Below are 12165 nucleotides of genomic sequence, written 5' to 3' on the forward strand. Positions count from 1 at the left end.
CTGATGTGTGGGATTTGATGCATACAGCATACAAAAGTATGCATTACTGCAACTATAAAGCCACACATTGTCCTGTACTGCACAGCATTGCTCACACTATTCCGATGTAACCCGCTGAACCACACTGCTAATGTGACTGTATCTTTAGGCCCTATTCACACCTAAAAACGAAAACGCAAATGCAAGCGTTTTGTGTTTTTGGGCGCTTTTTCCCCCCTCCCGGCGCTCCACTGCGCACATGGTAAAAGTGCTTTTCTAAGCGATTTTCCAGAGCGGTTTTGTAATTCACTCTCTGACGCAAGTCAGGAAGTGAACTCTTGGACCCGGAAAATAATAAATACAATGTGTTTATTCTTAAAAACGTGAACGCAATCGCTGCACAGAGCGATTTTGCAAGCGCTTGCGTTTTTCCTATACCTTCCATTGAGGCAAAATCGCCCCAAAAATGGTCCAGGCACCGCTTTGCTGCACGCACAGCGCACGACCCGCACTGATATGAACCTTCTTATAGAGATTAATCGCACAAGTGTTTTGTGGGCAATTTTAAAAATCGCCTGAACTTGAAAAAAGGCCGAAAACTCCCCTAGTGTGAACAAACCCTCACAATATAATTGCATTGCACTTGCACTTGTCAGTAAGAAAATAGCTGGACACTTTCAAGAACAAAATGGTAATATGTGTCCTGACTGAGATGAGAAAGGGCTTGATTAAGGGACAACTGAAGTAAAAAGAATATTGAGGCTGCCGTAGTTATTTCCTTTCAAGCAATACCGGTTGCCTGGCTGTCCTGCTGATCCTCTGCCTCTAATAATTTTAGCCATAGACCCTGAACAAGCATGCAGCAGATCAGGTGTTGCTGACATTAATGGGCTTGATTCACAAAAGAGTGCTAACTGTTAGCATGGCCGTTTTCGCGTGAATTTTTGCATTTGCGTGCGATCGCGAATTTTCATGCGCAATTAAATGTTTTCACGCGCAAACACGAATTTTCGATCGAAATCGTTATAGTTTTCGTGCGCAAATGCGATTTTTTGCATGAAAACGATAACGATTTCACACTAAAATTCGTGTTTGCGCGCAAAAACATTTAATTGCGCGTGAAATGCGATTTTTCGAGCGAAAACGGCAGTGCTAACAGTTGGCACTCTTTCGTGAATCAAGCCCATTGTCAGATCTGACAAGATTAGCTGCATTCTTGTTTCTGGTGTGATTCAGACACTACTGCAGCCAAATAGACCAGCAGGGCTGCCAGGCGACTAGTATTGTATAAAAGGAAATAAATATGTCAGCCTCCATAATCTTCTCACTTCAGTTGTCCTTTAAGTATAAATTAATCGCTACAGCTTTGATGATAAACTTGGCAACTAATACTGCTTCTACCATCGATGAGCAACACATATAAACAAGACGTTTTGGAAAAAATGAAGTTATAAAAGATCTGTTTGCGTACAAATAATCATGAAATGTCCCTGTTGTTTTTTTTTTTGCATCTTCTTAAAAATACTGTATGGTCCAGCCAAAGTCCAAACAACGTGAGAATTGAGTGACAATAACAAAGAATAATCTTATTGTCCCGCAACTGAATTGTTCTTATACTGGTAAAGCATACATTTAATCCCAGGTTTTCACTTGTTATTGCATGTTACAGGATATAGTGTGACCACAGCACAGGGACAGCACACATTCCTGTATATAGCTGGAGCGCCACGGCATTCCAACGTGGGCAAAGTTTTTGTCTTTGAAGAAGATATTACTTCCCATCACTATTCCGAGACCCTAAAAGGAGAACAGGTATATTTTCACACTCTCTTATTACAATTACAATATCCATGTCTGCTTTATAACACACCGGGCGTGACTGGTGAGCCGATTACACACTGGAACCTATCACACTTTTGGAGCAATGCTCTGTTGATGCTGCAGCCACCTATGGCTCCATTGAAGTGAATAGAGAAACAGAGCACACAGCTGCACTATTTTTTTACACACCACAGGCTAAAACATTGGCCAAACTAGGGCAGTGGGATGACTGGAGATGTCACTTTTGTTTTACATGTTCAAAAAAAAGGAACAGTAACCACTTAAAGAGGACCTGAATTTAGAACTTCCTCTCTGCTCTAAAAGATAAGCAACAGCATAATAACATACAAACATTTCTTTGTTACAGCTGATACAAATCGTGCAATAAATCTGTGTGTCTACTTCCTGCTTTCATGGAAACAAAGTTAGCATCCTGTGTTTACAAATTAGCTGGGGCTGCCAAGGCACAGTTGAGAGATCAAATTACACTTGTGATTAGTCACAGATGAGGGGGAATTACACAGGCTAAACTCTCTAAATACATACAGAGTGCATTTCTATGTTTTCCTTCTGTCCTGTGCAAGAGTTCAGGTCCACTTTAAAGGACAACTGAAGAGAGAGGTATATGGAGGCTGCCATGATTATTTCCTTTTAAGCAATACCAGTTGCCTGGAAGCCCTGCTGATCCTCTGCCTCTAATACTATTAGCCATAGCCCCTGAACAAGCATGCAGCAGATCAGGTGTTTCAGACTTTAAAGTCAGATCTGACAAGACTAGCTGCATCCTTCACAGCATCTGATATACTATAGCCAAACAAACAAAAATATCCTCTTGATGAGGGGACTGTTAATAAAACTTAACTTTTAATAAAGATTTATATATCTTTCTTAACCTCCTTGCTGGTTCAATTCCTCCGGCAAGGAGGCAGCGCAGGAGGTTTTTTTTTGTTTTGTTCTTTTTTAAATCATGTAGCGAGCCGAGGGCTCGCTACATGATAGCCGCTGAGCGGCGGCATCCCCCCACCCACTCCGATCGCCTTCGGCGATCAGAGTATGCAGGAAATCCCGTTGAGAACGGGATTTCCTGCAGGACTTCCCCGGTCGCCATAGCGACGGGGCGTGATGACATCACCGACGTCATGGGGAATCCCGATCCGCCCCCTTAACGCTACCTGGCACTGATTGGCCAGGCAGCGCAGGGGTCTGGGGCGGGGGGGAGCGGCTCGGCGCGGTTGATTGCGGCGGATCGGCGGCGAGCGGCGGCGATCGGAAGTTACAAGCAGCTAGCAAAGTGCTAGCTGCTTGTAACAAAAAAAAATTATGCAAATCGACCCAGCGGGGCCTGAGCAATCCTCCTGCGCAGGTTACCCCGAACTGAGTTCGGGATAACCGGCAAGGAGGTTAAAAGTTAAGTTTTATTAACAGTCCCCTCATCAAGAGGATATTTTTGTTTGTTTGAAGACTAGCTGCATGCTTGTTTCTGGTGTTATTCAGATACTACTGCAGAGAAATAGACCAGCAGGGCTGCAAGGCAACTGGTATTGATTAAAAGGAAATAAATATGGCAGCCTCCGTATACCTCTTACTTCAGTTCCCCTTTAAGCCAAAATGGACATTTATAAATGTCTTATTTGTGCACTAATTACGGCAAATAACACCAAAAAATGAGTGTGCCCCCCTCAAAACTCATTAGCCCCTTGTCTCATACTGGTATAAGCCAAGGAATGTGCAGCCCATAAACATTTGTCTCAAAACCCTGAGCAATACCAGCCCACATGGTCCATAATATCGGGTGGCAATCTGAAATAAAGGGGCTACCATGGCTCCTACAACTTTGCAGGTTGCACATGTTTACAGTTATTGATACGGAGGTCATTCCTACCTTGTACTCAGGAGGTGGAGGTAATTACCCCCACACATGTAAAGGTCCTGGAACAACATAAAATGTAATGTGGGTGCCACTTTTAATAAAAAGGGGATTCAAAGAGATTGGTCTCCACCCATGTAAAGGAGGACTTTTTGACCCTCTACCTGTTTATAACAAAGGTTTAAAGGACAACTGAAGCAAAAGGGGTATGGAGGCTGTTATATTTATTTCCTTTTAAACAATACCAGTTGCCTGGCATCCTGCTGATCCTCTGCCTCTAATACTTAAAGCCATAGACCCTGAACAAGCATGCAGCAGATCAGATGTTTCTGACATTACTGTCAGAACTGACAAAATAAGCTGCATGCTTGTTTCTGGTGTGATTCAGACACTACTGCAGCCAAATAGACCAGCAGGGCTGCTAGGCAAATAGTATTGTTTAACCACTTGAGGATCGCAGTGATAAATCCCGCGTAAAGACCAGGCCATTTTTTGCTAAATTGGCCACTGCAGCTTTAAGGCCTCATTGCAGGGACACACAACTCAGCACACAAGTGATTCACCCCCCATTTTCTCCCCACCAACAGAGAGTGTTTATTTATTTTTTATAAATATTTATGTTCTTTTTTTCTTTAATAAATGTTACTATTTATTTATTTAAAAAAACCTTCCTCCCCCAGCCAGCCAATCACGGCTTCAGCCTATGAGAGCCGATCGCTCTCCTGTGTCCCAGGGGGACAGCCGTGCCACACGCTGTACTATGTTTATAGACGTCTAACAGTCTCCTATCGGCGATCGCCAGCGGAGCTCAAGCAGGGATGTGCGATCTCCTGCATAAAAGGCCCGCAGGACCTTACGCCAATCGGCGTTAGGCGGTCCTGGGGCTGCTGCCGTGGCCACACTTATCGGTGTGACGCAGTCGGCAAGTAGTTAAAAGAAAATGGCAGACTCTATATACTCTAGGTTCAGGTTCCCTTTAAGTTGTATTTAATCAAATAAAATACTGCATTCAAAAAATAAATTAAAGATCATTTCTATTATTCTTTTTTACGCTTCTATTTTTACGTGTATCCTCCTTATTTTTAATACTGCTATCTATACATCTGTATATTTTTTGTATACTATATACCAAACCATATATTTTCCTTCTTAAAAACAGCTTGGATCATACTTTGGCCACCAGCTCTGTGCTCTGGATGTGAAATCAGATGGATTTGTAGATTTCCTCCTGGTGGGGGCGCCATTTTACCACATCAAAGGAGAAGAAGGGAGAGTTTATGTGTATAAGCTCAGTGTGGAGGTATAAATGCAACTTCTGAATAGTGCAATGTGTACTAATACATTCTTCACATATTATGGAAGAGCTGTTGTTGGATATATAAAATCACAGTGTAATTTACATATTGTCATGAAATTGCTTTTCAGTACAGCTAATATAAATTCCTGCAGTCTGACACACGCCATGTTGGAATCAGGTTGTAGGGGGTGTCTGTTCTGTAGACTTATGGAAGGGATCGGGTTGTAACTAAGGGGTCAAATCACAAAACTTTAGTAGAATTGCTGTGTGCAAGTAGTGCGCACCAATTTTACTGGTATTCACACAACTAATGTAGTAGACGTTGTACTAATCACAGTACCAAGATGATGCACGCTTTGTTAGTATACAGTGAGTTACATTACTTGTGTAATAAGTGTTACACTTGCAAAGTGTGTGTTACCTAGGAAACACAGGTTGCGCTATTTGCGCAAAGTGCACTATGTCAACTGCGTGAATGCAGGTAAAAATTTACTGTGGTTTTATGAGTCATCCTGTACGTGATACACCTAATTTGCTAAAAGATTTTAAATTTTGTCCAGCCAGTGCAATCAATCAGACATACTAAAAATTCAACAGAATTAATATACAGAGCTTTGCCCTGACCTTTTGTAACAAACATGGAAGAGACAGCTGCGGTGAACAGCGATACCAGCGCAGCTGCCTCCATCTCCCTGCCTAGCGATCTATCCGGGCCTCGGGCGTCTAGCACGCCGAGGACGGGTTTGTCAGCAGCACATAGGGTTGCATTGTTGCGTGCGCGCGCGCACAGACGGGACCTTTATGCGGGGAGGAGGCGCGACAGCTGACCGGCCAGTCGCCTGACGTCAGAGGAGATGCTCACCGCTCCTCATTGGTTGATGGGAGTGGGCGTGCCGAAAGGGTCTCCTCTGCTTCTTAAGCCTTGCTGAATCACTCGCAACTTGTCTGCTGTTGCGAATACTTCGTGTTAGCGCTCAGACCTTAGATAGATCTGGTGTGCTTTGATCCGGGAGGAAACCGGGGATTTCACACAGTGATAGGATTGTTTGATAGCTATAATTATAATCTGAACACTGTTATTATCTGTGTATGACTCTTGCTCGTTCTGACTACTCTTACTCTCAATGATTCTGTACTTCTGCTCATCTGATCTTGCTGCCGACTCTGCCTGTTAAGGGTATATCCACATTATGGAGTCTTTGTATTGACACTGCATTTTTTCATAGCTTTATAGCTTTATAGCTGATGCCGCTTCCATGCTGGGTGCTGATTAGCTGTAGTGTTGTTCTGTTTGCAACATATCTGCTCTTTGTATGAAATGTATAGCCCTGTTTATGCTGCACATTGACTCCATAAGAGTTTCATTGTAATTGTCATTTTCTGTGATGTTGTGTCTTATGTAACCAGCTGTTACTAACTACTGTGACATTTTTGTATTTAATACATACTTTTTTGCATCCACTATTTGCATGGTGTGCAAGTTATTTATATTTAAACTGGATTGTGTAGGGCCACGCTGGTGGATCGGTTTATTTACTCAGCACCCAATAATTGTTTTGGTCGCTTTTAAACTTTAATGGTACATTTGGTGTGCATACTTCTTTTTGTAAATAGTGACTCTGCCTGTTAAAACCTTGTCTTTGCCTTCTGATTTTGTACCGTATTTGTCTGTCTGTGGCCAACTCAATTAGTCTGACCACTCTACTCTCACCAGAGGGCCCTTGTCTCTGGTGAGGGGCTCTGTACTGTTAGTGCCCACCAGCTCCTCTGGTGAGGTCTAGCTAAACCTATCAGTACTACTGTTGCACCAAGCACTATACTTTGCTATCTCATTAGCTGCTGGTATACTTGTATTATTGGTGATTCTGCAGATCACCCTATAATCAGGTATATATCTGCATTATAGGTGATACTGCAGATCACCTAATAATCAGAACTCTGTTACTGCTCCCTGCTAAATACTCAGTGCAGAATAGCATTATTATTTAGTATTTATATAGTGCTGACATCTTCCGCAGCGCTGTACAGAGAATACAGTCTTGTCACTAACTGTCCCTCAGGGGAGCTCACAATCTAATCCCTACCATAGCCGTATGCCTATGTATGTATCGTGTATTTATTGTAATCTAGGGACAATTTTAGGGGGAAGCCAACTAACTTATCTGTATGTTTTTGGGATGTGGGAGGAAACCGGAGTGCCCGGAGGAAACCCACACAGACACGGGTAGAACATACAAACTCCTTGCAGATGTTGACCTGGCTGGGATTCAAACTGGGGACCCAGCGATCCAAGGCGAGAGCGCTAACCAATATGCCACCATGCTGCATTACAATGATTCTTTTGTAACCAGATGCATACTGTTAGGTTTTCAGGTGATCCAGAGCCAAGCTCGGGATCAAAATCGCATCCATACCTTAAGAGAGGGAAGCCTCAGAATCCTACTGAGGCTTCCCTCGCTGCTGTAAAGCCCCCCATTGTTGAGCGTGGCCCCTTTCCATGGAGGGGCCACACAGCTCTTCTTCCCAATGCGGGGTTGCGCAGGAACCGTGCGAGCCCGTCTGCGCATGCACTGTACCACGGAGCCCGTGGCTCTGTCTTACTGACTGCTTATGGGTGGGCTGAATCTATTGTGAAGCACCGCATCAGGAAGAAGAGCTGCGCGGCCCCGTTAGGGTAAGCAACAATGCATTGTTGCTATTCTTTTGGGGGGCCGCGCTCAGTGACGGGGGACAACACTGCGGGGAGGGAAGCCTCAATAGGATCCTGAGGCTTCCATCTCTTTAGGTAATAATAAGATTAATCCTATCATTTGTATAGCGCTTTTTTCCTGTTGAACTCAAAGTGCTCAAGAGTTGCATCCACTAATGGCACTTTTAAGAGGCCGCCTTGCAGTGTTAGGTCTTGCCCAAGGACTTCTAACCGGAGATGTACTGACCCTAGCCAGGATTCAAACCCTGGTCTACAGGCTGTTTCCTGTAGCGTGGATCGGGGGGTTGGCCCTAGAGCTGCGCAGCCGCAGTAGCGGCTATGCGGAGTGCGCAGCCGCGGCCAGCGCCAGCGGCCATCTTTATACAGGCAGCAGAGCCCGGCCCTGGCCGTGGGATATTGAGAGGCGGGGACCCGGCGGAATGGCACGGAGGGCGCGGACGGCGTCCTCCGTGTCCACCAAAGTTATACAGATATCTAACTTTTTTTATTTTTGGGGGGAACATTTGGCCTCGGAAGTCCTTTAATAGTGACGGAACTTCTGGCTACTTAATACTAAGGGGCAACTGAAGCTACCTATGACGAGCAAGGGAAGTAAGGGAGAAGTGACAGCTGGGACTGCCAGCACACTTGCTGTGCGGTTTGACAGGGGTTTGTAGGTTTGTGGTGGGTGAAGTCTAAGGTACCAGGACGTCTGTGCCTATAGGCTCCTGTGAACGGTTCTTGAAATGTATTACCGGAAAGCTTTATAAGCACGTCTACTTTAGATGAATATACTCTTAACAACAACCAAAACTATTCTTTCTCCGAACAGGGCAAGTTTACACTAGCTCAAACAATGGATCAGCATTATTATCCTTATGCAAGGTTTGGATACTCCATAGCTAAGATCGGTGATGTCAACCAAGATGGATACCAAGACATTGCCATAGGAGCTCCTCTTGAAGGCCGTTTTGAAGATACAGAGTCCTTTGGAAGTGTTTACATCTACAACAGCAAAGCTGATGGAATCTATCCGACACCTTCTCAGGTCTGTGTAGAAGAAGGTAATTTCTAGATGACAGTTAGGCTTAAAGTACTCCTGTCACCAGATTCTTCTTGATAAAGTAATCCTGAAATAATAACGAAGATAGATACTTACCTTGTTAGTCGGCAGCCTCAGGAAAGTCCACAGGCTTCCTTGTATCCTGCTGCACCATAATGTTCCAACCATGGGCTTGATTTACAAAACGGTGCTAACTTTAGCACTGGCCCTTAGCACGTCTAAACTCAGTTGAAATGTGAGAAGTAGTGATCGTGCGCAAAGTACCGCGCGCAAAGTTTTGCGTGCGCACTGCACAGAGCGCAGGGTGCTCCGCCCGAAGTGCCCACTAAAGCCTATGGGACTTAGCGCGCGCATGGGAGTTTGCACGCGCAAAACTTTGCGTGCGGTACTTAGCGCACAATCTGATTGAGAAAACTGGTGCTAACCTACTTAGCACCCTGGTTAGCGCACCTTAAGACTTTAGACGTGCTAAGTAGGTTAGCACCTCTTAGTAAATCAAGCCCCATGAGTCCCTCTAAACATATTCGGTTGGCGTAGGGCCAATGGAGCCTAGGTGCTTGTGAGCAACTTTTACCTATGTCTGTGCATGAGGACCTTAATTCTACATCCTCTTGCTTTCTACTTCTACGTGCGCAAGCCACGCTCGCACTCTGAAGCCACAGAGGGATCCAGCGTTGGAAAGGTAAGGGATACGAAGATACAGGAAGCCTCTGGACTATCCAGAGGTTTCCCATGATCGAGATAAGTATCTACCTTTTTCATGACTTCAGGATTACTTTATCAAGATGAATCTGGTGATCTTTTTTTTATTATTATGACTTCATGGATGCTATAAACTAGAGACAGAACTTTCCAGGATGATATCGGAGACTTTAGTTGCCTCTTCTTTTAACTTAATCTGCTGTGAAAACCACATTTGAAATAAAACTGATTCTGATTCTGAAGCTAGGATTGCATCGGTATGGAATTGGAATATGTCAGTACTGTCTAATGTACATATAGAAAATCAGATCTTAAATTGAAGACACATGGGGCCATATGTAATTCACTTTTTCACCTGAGTTTTCTCCTAGGTGATAATTTTAAACTTGTCAATAAATTGCCTTTTAACCACTTGAGGACTGCAGTGCTAAACCCCCCTAGTGACCAGGCCATTTATAGTAATATGTGCCACTGCAGCTTTAAGACTAAGCTGCAGATCCGCACAACACAGCACACAAGTGATTCCCCCCCCCCCCTTTTCTCCCCACCAACAGAGCTCTCTGTTGGTGGGGTCTGATCGCTCCCCCCGTTTATTTTTTTTATAATCAATATTTATGTTGGTGTTAAAAAAAACCAACAACCCTGTTTCTTTAATTATCATCCCTCCCTCCCTCCCCACAGCCAGCCAATTATGGCGATCGGCTGTCATAGGCTTCTGCCTATGAGAGCCGATCGCTCTCTTGTCCCCCAGGGGGACAGCCGTGTCACACGGCTTTCCCCAGTGCAGCGCTGCTGCTGATCGCAGCGCTGCACAGAGTAAATAGACGGTGTGATCGCCGTCTAACAGTCTCCCGAGTGGCAATCGCCGCTCGGAGAATAAAGAGGGGGCGGAGCTCTGCCCCCAAGCAGGAGATGCGCGCGCAGCCTGCGCGCGATCTCCTGCAAAACAGAGCCCCAGGACTTTACGCCGATTGGCGTTAGGCGGTCCTGGGGCTGCCGCCGCGGCCACGCCCATCGGCGTGACGCGGTCGGCAGAAGGTTATGCCACCAGAAACCAAGAAAATACTCAAAATAATTTTGATAGTACTATTTCACCTACTTTTTGGTACTTTTTTAGTTGAAAAGTGCTGAAAAGTTATTTTAAATCGGAGATGAAAAATTATCTCCTGGGAGAAAAGTCAGGTGAAAAAGTGAATTGCATATGGCACCTGGGCCCATATGCAATTAACTTTTTCATATGAGTTTTCTCCTACGTGATATTTTTACATTTGTCAATAAAATGCATTTTGAGCCATCAGAAAGCAAGAAAATGCTCAAAATAATTTTATTAGTCCTTTTTCACCTACTTTTTTAGTTGAAAAGTGCTGGAAAGGTATTTTAATTTGAAGATGAAAAATTATCTCCTAGGAGAAAACTCAGGTGAAATTGAGAGGTAGAAGCTGGGCACCCGGCATGGGATACGCACGTGAGCAAGCGCTACAGAGCGCGAAACGGCTGTTGTGCACATCCATCACCCCCTGGTCACCACACCTCCCTGCAGGCCTCACTGGATGTATCCACGATATTTGATGCAAGACTGCTGACAGGTTTGATGTTTATTACTCAATACTACATGTCATCTGGCTGCGGACAGTGAATAAATGCAGTAACAGGACGGTGCCCGGTCTCTGTATCTTTATGTTTTCATGGAAAACTCAGGTGAAAAAGCGAATTGCATATGGCCCCATGGGGTTGATTCAATAAAGAACGTTAATATTAAAATAGCAGGGACAGCCATAATATAATTAGAAAAAAAACCTGCACATGTATAGATAAATAGTTATTCGACTTATATAACATATGTATTGTACTGTTCACATTTTGATTTCAGTGAATGTTATATAGTAAATAAAAAGAAAATTGTTTCAGGCATTTTCCATCTTAACTGCCTCTGACTAAAGCCAATCCTCATTTCCTCCCTTAGTCTTTTTTTCTCCTAGAAACTGCACTGTCATATCTAGCTCAATTTGTAAACACATGTTAGCACAGCATAGATCGTATTTAAGCAGATTCTGCAGAGGAGTGAGGTGTAATTCCCTTCTCAGCCTCAACCTGTCACACTGAACAGCCCTCAGCCAATGAGTAAGGAGCAGGAATGTGAGAGGGGACATAACAAGCTTTCTTCTCCCCAGCAATGTACCAGAATAGAGCCAGGCTGATTGAGATAAGATTCATTACAGCAGAAACATTTATGATTATATTGGAATGCTTGCAATGCAGAGTCAGGCTGCATAATAATCCAGGTCTATTGAGTAGGAATTGAGGAGTCAGAGCAAATTTGAGTACCTGGAGTCGGAATTGGTGGTTTCAATAAACTGAGGAGTCGGAGTTGGATGATTTTTGTACTGACTCCACAGCCCTGTAATAAACACAGCGGTGGCTAAACGGAATTTGATTTTGTGGCTGACAATCCTGCTTTAACGTTTGTAGATGTTTGTAGATGGAGCATGTTAAGATTAAAAGAATTTCTGCAATTTACTTAGCAACTTGCTTAACGCGCTATATACATGCACCACTAACACTGCTTGAGTAACATCCAACGTAAGTGGTGCAAGTATACAATGCCTTACACTATTTGCATAAGCCGCCACATACATTACATAAATGCCAGTAATCTTAATGTGCACTATCTACACAGGTTAAAGTGGAATAAAACTCTGACATAACATTCAATTAAAATGTATTTTCCTACTTTTCATTACCCATAC

At 43.9% G+C, this 12165-nt stretch overlaps 1 protein-coding gene across 3 annotated transcripts in view; it reads left to right on the top strand.

Annotated features, from left to right (window-relative positions):
- The window catches only part of ITGAE (integrin subunit alpha E), a 170972-nt gene that overhangs the window by 60608 nt on the left and 98199 nt on the right, over positions 1–12165 (top strand). For all 3 annotated transcript variants that reach the window (XR_011026492.1, XM_068270361.1, XM_068270362.1), the window contains exons 13-15: positions 1649–1791; positions 4827–4967; positions 8486–8701. Coding sequence is in view for 2 of the 3 variants with exons in the window: in XM_068270361.1 (XP_068126462.1) it covers positions 1649–1791; positions 4827–4967; positions 8486–8701 (500 nt within the window). In the remaining variant the exon portion in view is untranslated. The remainder of the gene's footprint in view (positions 1–1648; positions 1792–4826; positions 4968–8485; positions 8702–12165) is intronic.

This window comes from Hyperolius riggenbachi, chromosome 2 (assembly GCF_040937935.1).
Source record: "Hyperolius riggenbachi isolate aHypRig1 chromosome 2, aHypRig1.pri, whole genome shotgun sequence".
NCBI lineage: Eukaryota > Metazoa > Chordata > Amphibia > Anura > Hyperoliidae > Hyperolius > Hyperolius riggenbachi.